The sequence below is a fragment of the Portunus trituberculatus genome, chromosome 38 (assembly GCF_017591435.1).
Source record: "Portunus trituberculatus isolate SZX2019 chromosome 38, ASM1759143v1, whole genome shotgun sequence".
In the NCBI taxonomy this organism is placed as follows: Eukaryota; Metazoa; Arthropoda; class Malacostraca; order Decapoda; family Portunidae; genus Portunus; species Portunus trituberculatus.
Window position 1 is genome coordinate 7,412,902 of NC_059292.1, and position 17,500 is coordinate 7,430,401.

Here is a 17,500-nt window from a genome sequence, read left to right on the forward strand (position 1 = left end):
ATATATATATATATATAGTCACTATCAACTTTTATCCATGTCTATATATAGCTTTCCCACAAATGGGCATTTCAGATTGACATCTATATATAGACTGCCACATAACTGAACAAACAATTCAATCTATACATAGACTCTGCTGCAGAACTGAACAGTAAAGTCTAAATATAGACTCTGCTGCAAAACTAAACAAACAATTTAATTTATATACAAATGTTATTTATGTTTGATTGGTGATAAAGTATATCAATATATTGATATGAATGTTTGGAGGTACTCACATCCAGGACTTGTGACCTGGATTTAATTTACTTACCCTTTTCTTCATATTTTTCATGTACTCATTTTGTACCTGTTCATTTTTAGGCATCACAGTTGGCATGTGGTACAGTACTTTCTCCTTGACTTGATAGACTGATGAAAAAAAAATAAATAAATAAATAAATAAAATAAAACTTTATATATATATATATATATATATATATATATATATATATATATATATATATATATATATATATATATATATATATATATATATATATATATGTGTGTGTGTGTGTGTGTGTGTGTAGCACATACTCCACCAACAAAGCAGAAGTGATTACCTGCCTTGAGAGGCAATGTTGGTACATGTCTGGGTATTTGAGATGCAAAATAATGATTTATCTTATGAATTTTGTTACTTGTAAGGAATACTCTATATGAACCATGCTTTAATTTAATGCTGTAACATCAGAACCAATATCTATATATAGACAATCTGACAAAAAATCCCACTTTTGAAGCGTCTATACAGTAAGGTCTCAATTTACGTCAGAGTTACGTTCCTGAAACATGACGTAAGTCGATTTTGTATGTAACTCGAGTTTCCGTACATTCCAAAGCATATTATCGAGTTTTCAACCAATCATTGTTTATGGTCATTCAAGTAAGTTAAAGGTTATATTGTTATATTATTTACAACTATGTACGAATATGAAACACAAGCTTGTTTTTGTTGTTGATTAGGGCCACGAACGCGAAGGACTGCGGGTTGCTGAGAGGGGTGGACGCCTGAGGCCGCCAGGAGGGTGGGCAGGTCGAATGTTGTGACGCCCACAGGGCGGACAGCTGGGAGCGTAGTGCAGTGCGGTGGGAGTAGAAGCGTGGGCAGCGGGGCAGGAAATGCAATAGGAAAGGGCAATAGGGATCAGCAGACAGTGCAAGTCAGCTGCGAGTGTCGTGTGGCCCAGGCGAAGGCTCCGGAGTTGTTATTGTTGTGATGGGTGTGCGAGCCCTCAAGGTCGTCAACCTCCCCGTTGTCATGGTAACGGGCTTCCCATTTTCTTCTTCCCTCCCTCACACACAGCTGCTGCCTCCCTTCTCATGTCTTTTAATTATGTCCTCTTTTTCTTGTAGCATAATGGTTTTCTTTTTGTTAGCATCACTGCTGTCACTAAGAAGTTTTTTCTTTGGTGCCATTGAGCAAGATACTAAGAACGAGTCGGTAAACGCAGAAGTAGGATAACACTCTTGCCAGGGCCGATGGTGTGGTGGAACTGAGGCAGGGTGTTATTGTATTCAAGCGTGAGGCGGGCGGTGTGGCGGGCAACCACCAACAATAACAATAAATCCCGCACTTTACGATTTATAAATTTTTAATTTTTTTAATCTTAAATTGCCTTATAGTGGACTGACGTAACTACAAGTTTGACGTAACTCGAGACCGACGTAACCCGGGACTTTACTGTATATAGATTGTCTGCCGGGAAGGGGTTAATTCCTAACTGGTGTAGTCACCTCATGGTAGCTTTGGACTCTTATTGCACTCTCTGCTCTTCAGTATACTCCAGCCACTACACATCATCATCTTTAATGAACAAGTTTCATTACCACAAAGTATTGCACTTTTACAGTGTGATGAGGTAATTATCTATATGATACTACAGGTTGAACCCCGCTTTAACGGCACGCGATTTACCGGAATCCCGTGTTTAACGGCAAAAATTTCCGGTGGGAACATAGTGTTGTCTTTAACGGCATTTCGGCATTTACCGGCATCGCCTAGTACCGATTCCGCCGCACCGATGTACCGGCGCTGGTGTGCCGCCCAACCCACGTGCAGTTTCCGCCACAAGCGTTATTTCCGCCTAGACAGCATAGAGAGAAGACGTATTCGTTTACTTTCGTCCTAGTCTTTGTTAGTTCGGTGATATATTTTGGCAAAATGGCTTCGAAAAGGCCTGCAGACTTTGGAAAAAGTGGTCCAAGTGAAAAGAAAAAGCGTTTGTCATTGACTATTGCACAGAAAGAACATTAATTTTCGTTTTCTCCTAACCTAACGTTTTATTTTCTATTATTTTCTTATATTTTTAGTATTTATCGGCTTTAACGGCAAAATCGATTTAACGGCAACGGCAAATCCCCGAGCTTGCCGTTAAATCGGGGTTCAACCTGTAATTTAAATGGAGATTGATGAAATAGGTCAGTGAAAATGAGGCAATTTAGTATAGACACCAAAATTTTCTCTTATCTGTAATTGAAATCCAAAACTTCTCAATCATGAACTAAGTAGCCTTGTCACAACATCATTAAGCAACACTAATAAATGCTGCATTTCACAAAAGAAAGATTTAGGCTAATTTCCTTTTATTTTTTTTAGTGTTGATATTACTTTTATTAGATTTTTTTCTGTGCAGGTGCGTGTGGAGGGACGAGTGGAGAGAATTGGAGAAGAGAAGTCAACAGAGTACTTTCACTCCAGGCCTCGCAGTAGCCAGATAGGTGCTTGTGTCAGCCCTCAAAGCCAAGTGAGCATATTTTTCCCAATAAGTGAGGGAGATAAATGAGTAAATGGAAGTAATTAACATAAAACATTTCATTATTTATATTTATGTTCATACGTCAAATATTGATGCTCATTCAACATTAACAATGATGTAGATATATTTTTTGGTTACTTCTCACAGAATTTTCTCCATAATGCTCTATTACTAGAGTCTACATAAAAAAATAACAAAAGCAATTAATTATTTAGGTTTTGAGTAATCATAGAAGTAAACCTTGCAGGTGATAGTGGGCCGTCACATTTTGTTGGACAAAGACAAGCAGTTGCAAGAAGAATATAAAGACATACAAAGTGTAATTCCCAAGCCAGAATCTTGGTGAGTAAATATTTTGTCATAAGTATGAACAGTTTGGGTGAAATTTTGGAGAGTGAGTAAAATAATGAAAAATGTTACTCTCATGAACTATCTTCATATCATAATTGTTAATAACTGCTGAATTCTTGCTTTTTAGGGGAGGATTCCTGATTGTACCTGATAGCATAGAATTCTGGCAGGGACAGACAAATAGGATACATGACAGGATTCGATTCAGGAAACTTGGAGAGGATGAAACTTTTGATGAAAATTTGACTAAGAAAGGAGAAGATGGATGGGTATATGAACGTCTTGCTCCTTAATTAACATGTGAGTAGCAACAGACACCGGTCTTCCCAGCATCATGGTGTGGCCAGTATTGTGACGTGTGAAACATCTTCATTTGTATGTACACCTAAGTATGTATAGGAGAGACTGTTGCATTTGTACATGTGGTGCTGTAAATATTATTACTGAAATCACCATTACCTTGCCCAGTAAGCGAGGGCCGTAGAACCATAGGGGCTCAATTTCTGCCTCCCTGATTTTTGAGGTTCTATTCATATCTGCAGAATTGGCAACTCTTTCTCTGTCTGGCTATGTTTTTTGCCACACTTTTCTGACTTCAATAAAGTTGAGGGTCTTGTATAAGCCAGTGAAGTCATGACTTATTAATTCAGGAAGCATGTTTTGTTTTTGGTGGTTGAGCCTAGTGGCACGTCAGTTTAGAACCAAACAGGCTCAAGGTTAGAGGGAGCCATCCAGCCAATGAAAGCATATGGCACACAGCCTATAGCCATCTCTTGTCCAATCATTTTTTTTTTTTTTTTTTCTCTATAAGAAACATGTTACCTTGGACTAATCACTGTGCTGCTATGTATATCAAGGATCTCCTGCCCTTCATTACTTATACAAAGTCCCAATAGTTCCTTGATATCCTGACATAGCAGGATGCTCTGCAGCATAAGGGAGGATTATGAGCAAGTGACAGTGACTATTAAGGTGATGAAGATGACAACCTGATGGAGTATGATGAAGAACAGTAACTTAACTGCCTCTTCCCCCAACCTTTTTTTTCTTTAGTAGATGTATGGCAACATTAAAGAGTGAATACAGATTGTTCATACACAGTCCGTTCCTTTGACTAACAAGTGACACCATCATTACTGAGTTATTATCTTAATGATTTCCTCTAACATCCCCTTAATCATCCTTCAATTTATTGCTTTCTTTTTTAAAGTGACTATTGTACTGTAGTATGTACCTATATTTGCATTTTCTCCTACTTTCAATACACTTAGTCTATGATGCTGTTCCTTTACGTAGTTTATTGTATTATTAAATTATTTGCTTAAGTTAAAAACTTTATCAAGGTTTAAATCACAGGTCATCCAATGAAATGTACAAAAACTCGAGGCAGGGTTACATTTTACTAGCAAGTGCTAGTGTGCAAATGCACCATACATTTTTTTCATTCTTGGCCGAAAAAATTCTGAAGAGCAGTGCTTTTGTCTGAAACTTGATTGAAATCAATATCTTTCTTAGAAGTGGAGTTATTGTTTATAAACTTTAGATACATTTTTCTCAGTTTTTAAAAAGTGGCACTTAAGCCCCTATGGTTCTAAGGCCCTTAATTATGCAAGTGGCAAAAATCTGACAGCTTGGCATTCATCTGATTGTGCATGATTATATTTCTGGGATATTTATGTCTTTTAACAATCTCTTTTTCCATTTCATTAACATCACCATGTTATCCAGTTCTAAGTATGAGTTGCTGGCCCACATGGTGTGTGAGTAGCTGAGGCAGGATGTGTCAGCTGCTATGCGCTGATGGTATGGCTATGCCTGGGTGATGACTGTCAGAATCAGTAGGTGCACTTACTGACACTAGCATTATTATAACTTTTTTTTTTTTATGTGGGATCTTAGATATTATTCTGAACATTATTTATAGTTATCTCCATGCCAACCTGATACAAAAATAAATAATAAAGAAAGGTTTTGCTATAATTAAATATATGTAGATCAGTGTTACTTGTCTGGTTCCATGCCTAACACCTTATTATTATGACAATATTGCCGTTGCAGCAATATCCCAGTGTAATTATAGAACTTATACTAACTAAATACATACATTGGATCATTAGTGTGTTAACATGTTCCTTGCGATTGCCAGTGTGGCGATCTCTCTCGCACTGTGATACAAATAAATTGTCATGATGTCTGAGCTGGTCAAGCCAGCGAAGCAAGAAGAGCAGAGTGTTATCTGGGAGAACACCCAAATGAACTGGCAACCTCAAAGTGTTTGCCTAGTGGTGTGGTGCATTACATAACGTGAAAAATCTATGACTTGTCTGCGATACTACCCACCGGTGGACATACTTTATTTGTCAATATTCAGTGTGTCTCTATACTGTATTATATTTTTCCTTTCCTAAATTTGTTAATATATTTTTGTCACTTTGTTTTACATATTTAGAAAATGAATGCTACATAGTTTTATGGTCAACTTAGTTCAATAGAAGAAAGAAGATAAAATAAAATAATAAAGATGATATCAGGAAAATTATGAAATTATTATTATTTTTTTTTTATGTAGGAGAGAAGGCCAGCCAAGGGCAACACAATGTAAAAAAAAAAAAAAAAATGAAAAGATTAATAAAGAAAATTATTGAAGCCTATCAAGGAAAGCCCAACTGTGTTATCTCAGTTTGAATTATTTTTTATAGAAAAGTTATATTCTGAAGGAAAAATGCAAGATAAAATAGTTTTCTTACATGTATTAAATATATATGTATATATATATATATATATATATATATATATATATATATATATATATATATATATATATATATATATATATATATATATATATATATATATATATATATATATATATATATATATATATATATATATATATATATATATATATATATATATATATATATTTTTTTTTTTTTTTTGTTAACTTTTACAGATATGTTTTTATATTTATTATGTTTTGTTTCTTTACTTATGTTTATTTATATATACACTTAAAAAATCACAAATGAAAACTTTTTCTTACAATTTGTCCAAATAATATCAGGAAAAAATATTAAAAAAATATAAAAAAAATCATTGAAGCTTGTCAAGGAAAGTCTAATTGTGATATCTGTTTCAGTGCTGTGTTATAGAAATTTTTTTTTCTTCTGAAGGGAAAATAAAGCAAGATATTATAGTTTATTTTACATGTATTAGAAAGAAAATATGGAAACAAGAAGACTATTTGTCTTATAATTTTTATAACACTAAAAACTAAATAAGTTTCATATTATTTATCAATCATTGTTTATTATGCCCTCCTACACATACTGTTTCTTGCAATTTTACTATATAATCCAATTTCTATTAATAGTAACATTAAAATGTGATGTATGTGAAAACTTGTATGACCCACCAATGGGTTGCATCACAACAATGGATAATAACTGATGACCCACCTTTGGGTCATATTGCAGGGAACGTGTTAACTTGTTTATCTTCTTGAGTGTTGAGTATTTTATCACCGCTGAATACTATAACACTAATGTGTATCTAGGTTGTGATTTTGATTTAATTCACAGTTGGATCTTCCATTGCTTCGTTATTCATACCAGGTGTGATTAGCTAGAAATGATTAATGCACGGGTAATGCCAAACTGACTGGACTCTTCATATTTTATTGTTATGTGTTCCTGTGATGAATATTTAATGTGTTGGTTCAATTTGGTGACCATTATTTTTGATTAAGTGCCAATTTCAAAAGCTTTGTATATAGAGCTTTATCGGTAGGCAAGCACTTGCCTGCAATGGTTCTCAGGTCTGTGGTATCATGCATCAGTCTTCCAAATGTTGTGGGAAAGTTTGTTGATGGATCTATTATTATTTTTACTATGTTATTTTACCAAATACATTATTCACCTATATTCTTATTCCTTATAATTAACAATTCCTTTTTGTATGGGTAAGACACTGCACTATTTTGTGAACTTGAGTGTTTCAGAGTGACTTGAATGTACTTTGGTTTTTAATGATGAGAGTAGATAAGAATTTTAGGTTTAAATGATTAGTGGGAAACAGACAAGAATTTAGAATCTTACTTATTTGGTAGAAGCAGATAAGAATTTTAAATTTTACTGATTGGTAGAAAGCAGATTTTTATATTTATTTTATTTTTTCTATGATGAAGGCAAAAAGTATATTGATCAAGGAAAATCACTTGCCTAATTTTTTTGAATGTGGAAGAAATGATGAGGTGGTGTGTTTCTGTGAAGGTCATTTGGGAAGCTTTTGTTATTATATTATATTATTTATTATATCATATTTGTTATTATTGTATACTTTTATGAACTTGACTGATTACTACCTCCTCTTGATTTTGTAGACTGAGTTTTGTTAGAACTTATTTTCTATGAGCCAATCTTCAGGATGAATGCATCAGATTTGTTATTTATGGTGTTTATAGTGAGACATTAATCTTTGGTATCTTTTCCTTTGTGTCTGGGTCTTCTTGTATAAATGTAGAATTAATTGGTTTACACTAGCAGAGGAACTGTGATAGCCAGGTATACAGGCTGTTACTATGAGATTGGTGGGGTAAGGCAGACAAAACAAGTGTGAATTTGAATCCTCTACTCTTTATTTTGGATGGCACTTTACTATTAATAATCTATAATGGAATGAAAAGAAACAATAACTTCATTTAATATGATTTGGGGCATATTCATGAGGTAAGAAAACTGAATGTATGATTTCTGTCCTTTATTACTTTATTTTGAAATTCATGTGAAGTATTTCCCTTTTAACCCCTGGAAGGAAGAAAAAAAAAAAAAAAAAGGGAAAAAAATAAAAGGAAAACACAGTGAAGATACAAAACAATACTCAACTAGAATTAATTAAGGGTTCTTGAAGGATTTAGATACAATATGGCAGTGATATCATATTTGTCTCAATGTGACATTATATTTGAAAGTTAACAGGCAAACATGTTACTCACCCAAGTTGTTTGATGTGATAGACTGAACCTGGAGTTGATCTTGAGCCTTTACAAGGTCTACAAATTGTTGTGTTCCTCCACCAACACCAAAGTAGTGTGTCTTTGCTGCCAATAATCTACTTCATAATTAAGGAAATTGCAATTTATGAATAAAAAAATGTAGAAGACATTACATTACATGACTACTGAAAGTGATCAACATCGTGTAAAAATATCTATCTCAAAATTAATGGGACTGTTTAATTTATTGTAATTTATGATTTGAAAATTATGGATACGAAATTGAGAGTGGTAAATAAAAAGGGAATAAAAATTATATTACAAAATGCTGCAAAGCTTAATCTTTGAATTACAATGCAAGAATTTCATATACGATATTCTGTCAGAACAATGAAGTGATTTTTGACACCTTTACAAAATGCCTTTTCAATGTTTTTTTTTATATATAATTCTAGTTATGTCTCTCTATTTTTACAATTAATTTATAGATGATATCTTTGACTACTACACACACCTGGTGATGTATATGCAGAGGGAGAGGGGGCTAGTGTACTGTACACTGTCTCCAGTATCAAACTATTTTGTGTTAGAGAGAGAGAGAGAGAGAGAGAGAGAGAGAGAGAGAGAGAGAGAGAGAGAGAGAGAGAGAGAGAGAGAGAGAGAGTACACTGTCTCCAGTATCAAACTATTTCGTGTTAGAATGGAGAGAGAGAGAGAGAGAGAGAGAGAGAGAGAGAGAGAGAGAGAGAGAGAGAGAGAGAGAGAGAGAGAGAGAGAGAGAGAGAGAGAGAGAGAGAGAGAGAAACATGAATGAGAATAAGAGTCCAGGTGGTGCTGTTGGCCAAGTAAACATTGGTGCATGGCCTCAGACTGAGAACTCCATAGAAACACCACTTTTCCCCATGCATTTAGGTGAATTCCATGAGGAATTTCTCGGGACTCAAGGACGAAAGAACCAACATGAGGGAAATAATATTGGTGGAGAAGATGATTAGGTGTATGAGGGGAGTTATTGCCGGGATATTAGAAAGACAAGCTGAGCTGTTCCAGGAAAATCAAGAACTGAAAGTGAAATGTAGTAAATTAGAGGAAACAGTGAAGGACAACAATGAAGGAATAAAAAATGAGAACAAAGTCCTAAAGGAGAAGTGTGAGGCAGCTTTCACACCAAGATGGCACATGGCAAGTGGCAAGCAATGTGGCATGCCACGTGAAAATGAACATCTGGAAACACATGAAACCTTTCACACCGAAGTGGCGTGGCATGTCGCATGTGCCACGTGTGATGTGCCACGCCACTCAGGATCGGACTTGCCCGTTATTTTTGAATGTGCGACTTGCCACCCCGGACTGTGATGCCAAATTTTAATGGAACTTTGACTTCAAAACTTATTATTAGATGATGCACTATTACTTTTTTTTATTTTGATAACAAAATATGCAATAATAAGAAAACTTTTAGATGTATGACACATGTTGATTAGTTTTCAAGAGACTAGACAGATTTGAGCAAGCACATGTGACAACACTGTCCATGAGGGGAATGAGAGGGACATGTAGCCGTGTAGGACACAGTTGTCTTTTTGTTGTCAGTTGTCTTTCATACGTGCTTTCGTGCATAACTATGAGTGTGCCTCTTTTAGACAAAAAAGTATTTAACATAAAATACCAGATAGCAAAAATTTCTTTACACATTCGGTACAATAGCTGGAACTTCTCTTCATTGAGCTCTAGTTGCTTTGCAACTACATAAACACCTTGAGCTTCTACATTATCTTTAAGATACGGATGTACCCAGAATTTCTTCCTTTTCTTCTTCTGCGGGTGACTATAGTACCAATCAAAGCAACAATAACCTCGTCATCCGATCATGCCATCTTGCGCACTATGAAGTGAACTGCTACCCTGATATGCGTGGCGACGTGCTACCTTGTTCTGAAATCACCGTGCCACTCGTCACTTGTCACTTGCCACCTGCCATTTGCCACATGCAATGTGCCACCTTGGTGTGAAAGCGGCCTAAGAATTATGAGGCATTATTGGAATTGAAAGGGCTTAGGGAGAAGATTGAGGCAGGAGAGGGAGCAATGAGTGAAGAAAAATTAGATTAGTGGAAAAGATATGGAAAAAAAGAGATGAAAAAGTGAACTTTGCAGAAGTGGTTGTTAAACAGCAAATATGAGAAAAATCGAAGGGCACAGGGATACATGTGATTAAGGAAAAGGAAGAACTAGAGAGAGAGACAGTAGACAAAAAATGTATGGTTATATATGAACTACAAGAGAAGAAAATCCCAGTGAAATTTGTGAGAGAAAAGGAGAAAGAAATGTTAAAAAAGAATATTTCAAGGGTTCAGGGGGTGAAGAACAGGGCCTAGAGAAAGGAATTGAAAAAATATATAGACTTGAGAAATACAGAGAGGTCCCAAGAAGGGGTTGGAGAAATACTGACAAGGACAGGAAAACTGGCTGCAGATACAGAATACAACAATATTTGGATAAAGAGGGATATGAACCAGGAAGAAAAAGACAATCAAGTAAATTTTAAAGAACAGGGATATAATGTTTGGAGGAGAGAGTATTGATAATGGTTTGTGAGGATATATATGTGGAAGAAGTACAGTAAGGAGATGGACTGGCAGAGGTTTTAAGTAGAATAATTAGGACTAGTGGAAGGGAAAGGAGGAAAATCGTAGTTACATATGTGCTGCCAAAGACTGATACATGGAAGCTTGAGGTACACAAAGAAATGCAAAATGAAGTGTTAAGTGCTTGGATAGTATGCTAAGAACCAACAGAAAATACTACTTGTGGAGGGATCTAAACTGCAAACATGTTAATTAGGAGGAAATGAAATTAAATAATTACACCAAATGATGGGGTAAAGAAGTGCTACAACTGGCAGTGGTAAACACAATGGACCAATGGGTGAAGGAATACACAAGGTATAGAGGGGAAGAAGAACCATCAGTGTTAGATGTGATGTTCACACACACACACACACACACACACAAGGTACACGTGCAAAAGCTAAGAAGAGAAAGGATGTTGCTTGGAAGAAATTAAGGAAGCAGAGAAATAAGAAAATAGGAAGCAACATAAAGAGGCACGAAATGAATACATTAGAATAAGGAGGGAGGAGGAGAAAAAGTTTGAAAGGAATGTTGTAAAAAGATGTGGAGAGGAACCCAAGCTATTCTATAAGTATATGAATGGAAAAATGATGAACCAAGACACCATCACTAAGTTAACTATGGGAAACAGGGTATATGAAACAATGGGAGAAATGAGTGAACTGATGAATGAAAGTTTTAGATCAGTATTTAATGTAAAAGGAGATTTTGTAGAACCAAACGATGAAGTGACAAAGGAAGGGTTATGAAATGTTATGGTGCAAGAAGAGGAAATTAGCAAATTACTAGAAAAGATAGATGTAAGAAAAGCAATAGGGCCAGATGGAGTATCAGGATGGACACAGAGAATGTAGAGAACAATTGATAGATCCAATTTGGGATCAACAGCTCATTAACAGAAAGGAAAGTACCAAAGGAATGGAAAAGAGCAAATATAGCCCCAATATATAAAGAAGGGAAAAGAACTGAGCCCTTGAATTATAGACCTGTGTCACTGACTAGTGTTGTGGGAAAGCTCTGTGAAATTGTGATTAAAGAAAAGTGACCTGAGGATAAATGAAATCAAAATCATAAATAACTCCCAGTTTGGATTTAGAAAAGGAAGATCATGTGTAACAAATCTACTGAGTTTCTATACATGGGTAACAGATGAGGTACAAGGGAGAGATGGATGGGTGGACAGTGTATTTAGACATTAAAAAGGCTTTTGACAGAGTACCACATAGAAGACTCCTATGGAAAATAGAACATATATGAGGAGTACAGGGAAGTATCTTAAGCTGGATGAGGGACTATTTAACAGAAAAAGAAATAAGGACAGTGATAAGAGACACCACATGAAGTTGGAGCACAGTAACTAGTGGCGTACCACAGGGGTCAGTGCTGGCACCAATAATGCTTGAAATATATATTAATGATATACAGGAGAACCTGAGTAGCTACATAAATTTGTTAGCTGATGATGTGAAACTCCTTAGAGTAATAAGGAACAATGAGAATTATATGGAATTGTAGAGAGATATTGATAAGATCTGGGAATGGAGCCAGAAGTGGAAATTAGAATTTAATGCAAAAAAATATCATGTGATGGAAATGGGTAAAAGTAATAGAAGGCGTATGTAGGAGTAAAAAATGGAAGAAGAGATTATAATGAAAAAGAGTGAAGAGAAAAACCTGGGAGTGATTATACAAGACACCTGGAAAGGCACATAAAGGGATTATTTGCTTCAACATATAAGACACTAACAAATATCACAGTGGCATTTAACTACATGGATGTGAGTATGATGAAAAAGATCATAACTATGATGATATGACCTACACTTAAATATGGAGAGGTGGGGTCACCACACATGCAAAAAAACATTAGGAAACTAGAAAGAATCTGAAGGATAGCCACAAAGATGGTGCCAGAAATAAAGGACCTTCCCTATGAAGATAGACTAAAGGAAATGGAGCAACCAACTTTGAAGCATAACCAGGAGAGAGGAGATCTAATAACGATGTATAAGATAGTGAGCAGTATGGAAAAGAAAGATCGGCAAGACCTGGTGTCAATGACTGGTGATGTAGATAGATGGACAAGAGGACATTCTAGGATCAGGAAAAGTCGATGTTTGAGAAACACTAAAAAGTTTAGTTTTCCACATTTGACAGTGGACATTTGGAAGTTTGAATGATGAGATTGTTTGTAACAGCAAAAAGTGTGCATAAACTTAAGAAAAATTTGAATAAAATTAGATGTGGAGACAGGTCACTATGAGCCCCACTTGAATCCTGTAATATACAACTAGGTAAACACACACACACACACACACACACACACACACACACACACACACACACACACACACACACACACACACACCAATTAAAATACTACTAAAATCACTCACAGCAACAGAAGAAATATTATATAGAACAAAAAAAATTAGACAAACAGAAGGCTGCAAGGATATCTATATAAAGAAAAATAGAAATGAGGAAGAAAGGAAGAGATACAATGAACTGGCAGCAGCAGTAAGGGAAAAGAATAATGAAAGGTCAGAAGAGAAGAAGAAGGCATTTTTTTGGAGAATTCTAGGAGACAGGATAAGGAAATGGTATATATACGAGAAGGAAGAGAAAAAAAGTGGAACAAGTTTAACTAAAAATGATAAAGGCAAAAGACTAAAAATTATGTATACGAACATAGACGGGGTTTTATCAAGTAAATTAGAATTAAGAGATTACATAAAGAAAGAAAATCCAGATATTGTATGCCTGGCTGAAACAAAACTAAATAAGGCAATCAAAATAGACTTGGATAATAGGTATAATGTATGGAGAAGAGACAGAGTGGGTAAAGGAGGAGGAGGAGTCATGATTATGTTAAGGAAGGAGATAGTGATAAATGAAAGTGGAATGTGGGAAGGAAAAGCAGAAGTATTGTATATTAAGATGCATATTAATAAAAAAGAGTTAACAATCATTGTAACATATGTGCCACCAAAAACAAATTCATGGACCAATCAAGAATATAAAGACATGATAGATGACACAATAAGGAGTCTAACGAGAATTGTTAAAGAAAGGAGAAAAGTGATATTAGTAGGAGATTTCAACTGTAAAGAAGTGGACTGGGAAAATTATGAAAGTGGTATGGGGAAGAAGCCTGGGAGAAAGATTCTTGAACCTAATGATAGACAATATGATGGACCAGAGAGTAAAGGAATGCACAAGATTCAGAGGAAACGACAAGCGAGATTGGACCTAGTTTTTACAAGGGTATACAAATGAATGATGATATAAGATATAAGTGCCCATTGGGAAAGAGTGACCATGCAATATTAGAAATAGATATAGAAGAGAGAAAGGAAGATAGAGACGATTCATACAAAGGAGACCGATTAAATTACAGAAAGGCTGATATTGAGAATCTCAAGAACTATTTTAAAAACGTAGACTGGGAGGAGATGGAAAACTCAGAGACAATGCAAGACAAATATAACTTATTTTTGGAAATATACAAAACAGGAGTCAGCGAATATGTCCCGAAATATAGACCTAAAGAAAAAGGAAAGAAAGATTGGTTTAATGCAAAGTGTGCTAGGGCAAAGGAGAAAAGAGATGGAGCATGGAAAAGGTGGAGGAGAAATAGAAATCCAGCAAATAAGAAAAACTTCAAAGCAGCGAGAAATGAGAGGGGAAGAGAAATAAGGATGGTAGTTAAAGATATGAAGTCCAAGTAGAGAGCAGTAGAAAGCGGAGTGCCACAGGTGTTAGTATTGGCACCAATACGTTTCCTCATTTATATTAACGACATGCCAGAAGGAGTGAACAGCTACATAAATCTGTTTGCAGATGATACGAAACTGTGCAGAGTTATAAAGCAAAAGGAGGATTGTGAAATACTGCAAGAAGACCTAAATAAGATCTGAGAATGGAGTAAGAAGTGGGAAATGGAATTCAATGTGAACAAAAGCCATGTCATGGAAATGGGAAAGAGTGAAAGACGACCTGTGGTAATCTATAAGATGGGAGATGGAGTAGAACTGGAGAGAGTTAAAAAGGAAAAGGACTTAGGAGTGACGATGGAAGAAAACAATCAACCAGTAAGCCATATTGATAGAATTTTTAGAGAAACATATAATTTGCTAAGGAATATTGGAGTAGCATTTCACTACATGGACAAAGAAATGATGAAGAAATTGATAAGTACTATAATAAGACCCAGATTGGAATATGCAGGAGTAGTGTGGACCCCTCATAAAAAGAAACACATAAGGAAATTGGAGAGGCTACAAAAAATAGCTACAAGAATGGTTCCAGAATTTGAAGGGATGACATATGAGGAGAGACTAAAGGCTATGGATCTACCAACCCTGGAACAAAGAAGGGAGAGAGGAGACCTGATACAAGTTTATAAATTGATCAATGGAATGGACCAAGTGGATAATGAGAAACTGATCCTGAGAGAAGAATATGACATCTGAAGCACAAGATTGCATAGTAAAAAGCTGAGAAAAGGAAGATGTCTGAGACATATTAAAAAATATAGTTTCCCGCAGAGATGTATTGAGACGTGGAATAGTTTAAATGAAGAAGTAGTGTCTGCAAAGAGTGTGCATACTTTTAAAGTAAGATTGGATAAGTGTAGATATGGAGATGGGGCCACATGAGCATAAAGCCCAGGCCCTGTAAAACTACAACTAGGTAACACACACACACACACACACACACACACACACACACACACACACACACACACACACACACACATAGTGATGATAAAATACACAAGGATACATGATTCCATCCTGCTTCAGATGAGCTGTCATAAGGTCAAGTAATTTCTTGTGACAGCTGGGATTGTAAATAGTTTCTGAGGTCAAAATTAAATCAAATTTTTGTCCTTCATCATGTACATCATCTGTAATACTTTCTCCTCGACTGCTCTCACATGTTTGCTGGTTTATTAATTGATTAACAGCAGCCCAATCTCCAGAATAGAATGTGGCCCTTGAAGCTAAAGTCTGGGAAAGATGCACGTCTGTGGAAGTGGCAGCCTCTTCTGTAGTGCTGTTGTGGAGGTTCACTGCAACATTAGGTATTGTAATGAAATTGACAACCTCTTCATTCTGTTGAAAGAAATGCATTATGAAGTTGATTCATGCACAGAATGAAGCAAACAAGTAATAAGCAACAAGGCAGTGGCTACTCACTTGAAAAATCTTAGGAAAGGTTCATAACTAATGACACATAGCTTTGTATATATCTTAACATTTATTTGGATGCTGATTAGCTGACTCAGCTTGTATGGCTATCTTTAAATAATGTTCCAAATCTAGCTAAAATGCATGCCATCTCAATTTTTTTTTCTTTTAATCTACATGCTTACTGTTCTTCCTATTACCACAAACTTTGACCTTGACTCTGACTTTTCTCTTTCATGGATTTCATCTAAAAATTTTGTAGTAACTGTCCATTTAATCTTATCACACATTTTTCTAACACTCATTTCTTACTCTTGAAATATCTAAAATCAATTCCATACTTGACATTATTTTTGATATACCCTAATTGGTTTCTTGTATGAAAATAGCTTCATATGGTTAGCATGTTTGGCTCACAATCGAAAAGGTCTGGATTCGAAGCCTGGATGAGCTTCTTAATGTGTAGCCCTTGTTCACCTAGCAATAAGTAGTATGGGATGTTACTTGAGGGGTTGCGACCTTGCTGGTCTGTGAGTCACCTCAGTCCTACCCAAAGATCAGTTGGTATGAGTTCTGAGCTCTTTCCGTACGGGAATGAATGGTTGGCTGAGTGACCAGCACATGACTATAGGTGAATGATGGGTCTATCCTGAGCCTCCTTGCCTGTAACTGTGTTAAATATTGTCTCTTGATTTTCATTGATGATCACTTATTACCAATTGTCTTATCTTATGAATTAATAGATTTTAATGTTGAAGTGTGAACATAGGTACTTGGCATGAATGGAAAAGAAAAGAGAGAGAGAGAGAGAGAGAGAGAGAGAGAGAGAGAGAGAGAGAGAGAGAGAGAGAGAAACTACACTAAAAGGATGATGATATCTTAAATGAAATATCATTCATATTTCTAAAGATTTTTCTTATGTAGTCTGGTAATGAGTTTGCATAATTCACTTATTAAAATTCTGGAAGGCTCCACACATGCTTACTTCTATTTGTGTTGCATACCTAATACTTAATGATAGCTGGCTCTAGCACTACTTCTAGACTACTTAATTTCAAGTTTTGTCATGTGTGTATTGGGTTTTCTAGAATTTTATTCTGTTAGTGACAAATTTTTCTGTGATCTGACCAACATTTTTATGGCATTATGGAACAAAGATATTCTTTTTCAAAGCCAGATGTTATATAAAATGTTACATATGTATTTATGATGAATGATTCCATCATTTGGACATAAGAAATAATTTGTAGTAACACAGTATCAAAATGATCCATTAGTTTTTATAAGAATGAGGGCAAATAAGCGAATATTTCAACAGAATACTCCAGAACCATGGCACAAATCTCACATAATCCTGTACTGTAATGTGAGCACCATGCAGAGCACAGTAGATTGCTGGTAGTGCTGCCCCACAACCTAATTCCAGGACCCTAAAAAGAGTGAAAGTTACATCAATGCAGTGAAGCCTTATCATATTATGTTTTAATACACAGAAAGCACAGATAGATAAACCTGGTGTATTGTT

General features: G+C 35.5%; 2 protein-coding genes across 7 annotated transcripts in view; one reads left to right on the forward strand and one right to left on the reverse strand.

Annotated features, from left to right (window-relative positions):
• The window catches only part of LOC123514831 (pyridoxine/pyridoxamine 5'-phosphate oxidase-like), an 18,119-nt gene extending 12,261 nt beyond the window's left edge, over positions 1–5,858 (forward strand). For all 5 annotated transcript variants that reach the window (XM_045273062.1, XM_045273063.1, XM_045273064.1 and 2 more), the window contains 3 exons: positions 2,682–2,792; positions 3,052–3,146; positions 3,283–5,858. In XM_045273062.1, the coding sequence (XP_045128997.1) occupies positions 2,682–2,792; positions 3,052–3,146; positions 3,283–3,448 (372 nt within the window). In that variant the 3' untranslated portion in view covers positions 3,449–5,858. The remainder of the gene's footprint in view (positions 1–2,681; positions 2,793–3,051; positions 3,147–3,282) is intronic.
• Positions 119–17,500, reverse strand: part of LOC123514829 (histidine protein methyltransferase 1 homolog) — a 19,668-nt gene continuing 2,286 nt past the window's right edge. The window contains exons 6-9 of one of the 2 annotated variants that reach the window (XM_045273060.1): positions 17,324–17,405; positions 15,569–15,900; positions 8,149–8,264; positions 119–414 (exon numbers count right to left, since the gene is read on the reverse strand). In XM_045273060.1, the coding sequence (XP_045128995.1) occupies positions 278–414; positions 8,149–8,264; positions 15,569–15,900; positions 17,324–17,405 (667 nt within the window). In that variant the 3' untranslated portion in view covers positions 119–277. Of the gene's footprint in view, positions 415–7,898; positions 7,961–8,148; positions 8,265–15,568; positions 15,901–17,323; positions 17,406–17,500 lie in introns of those variants that run through there. The other variant, XM_045273061.1, reaches the window with a different exon arrangement.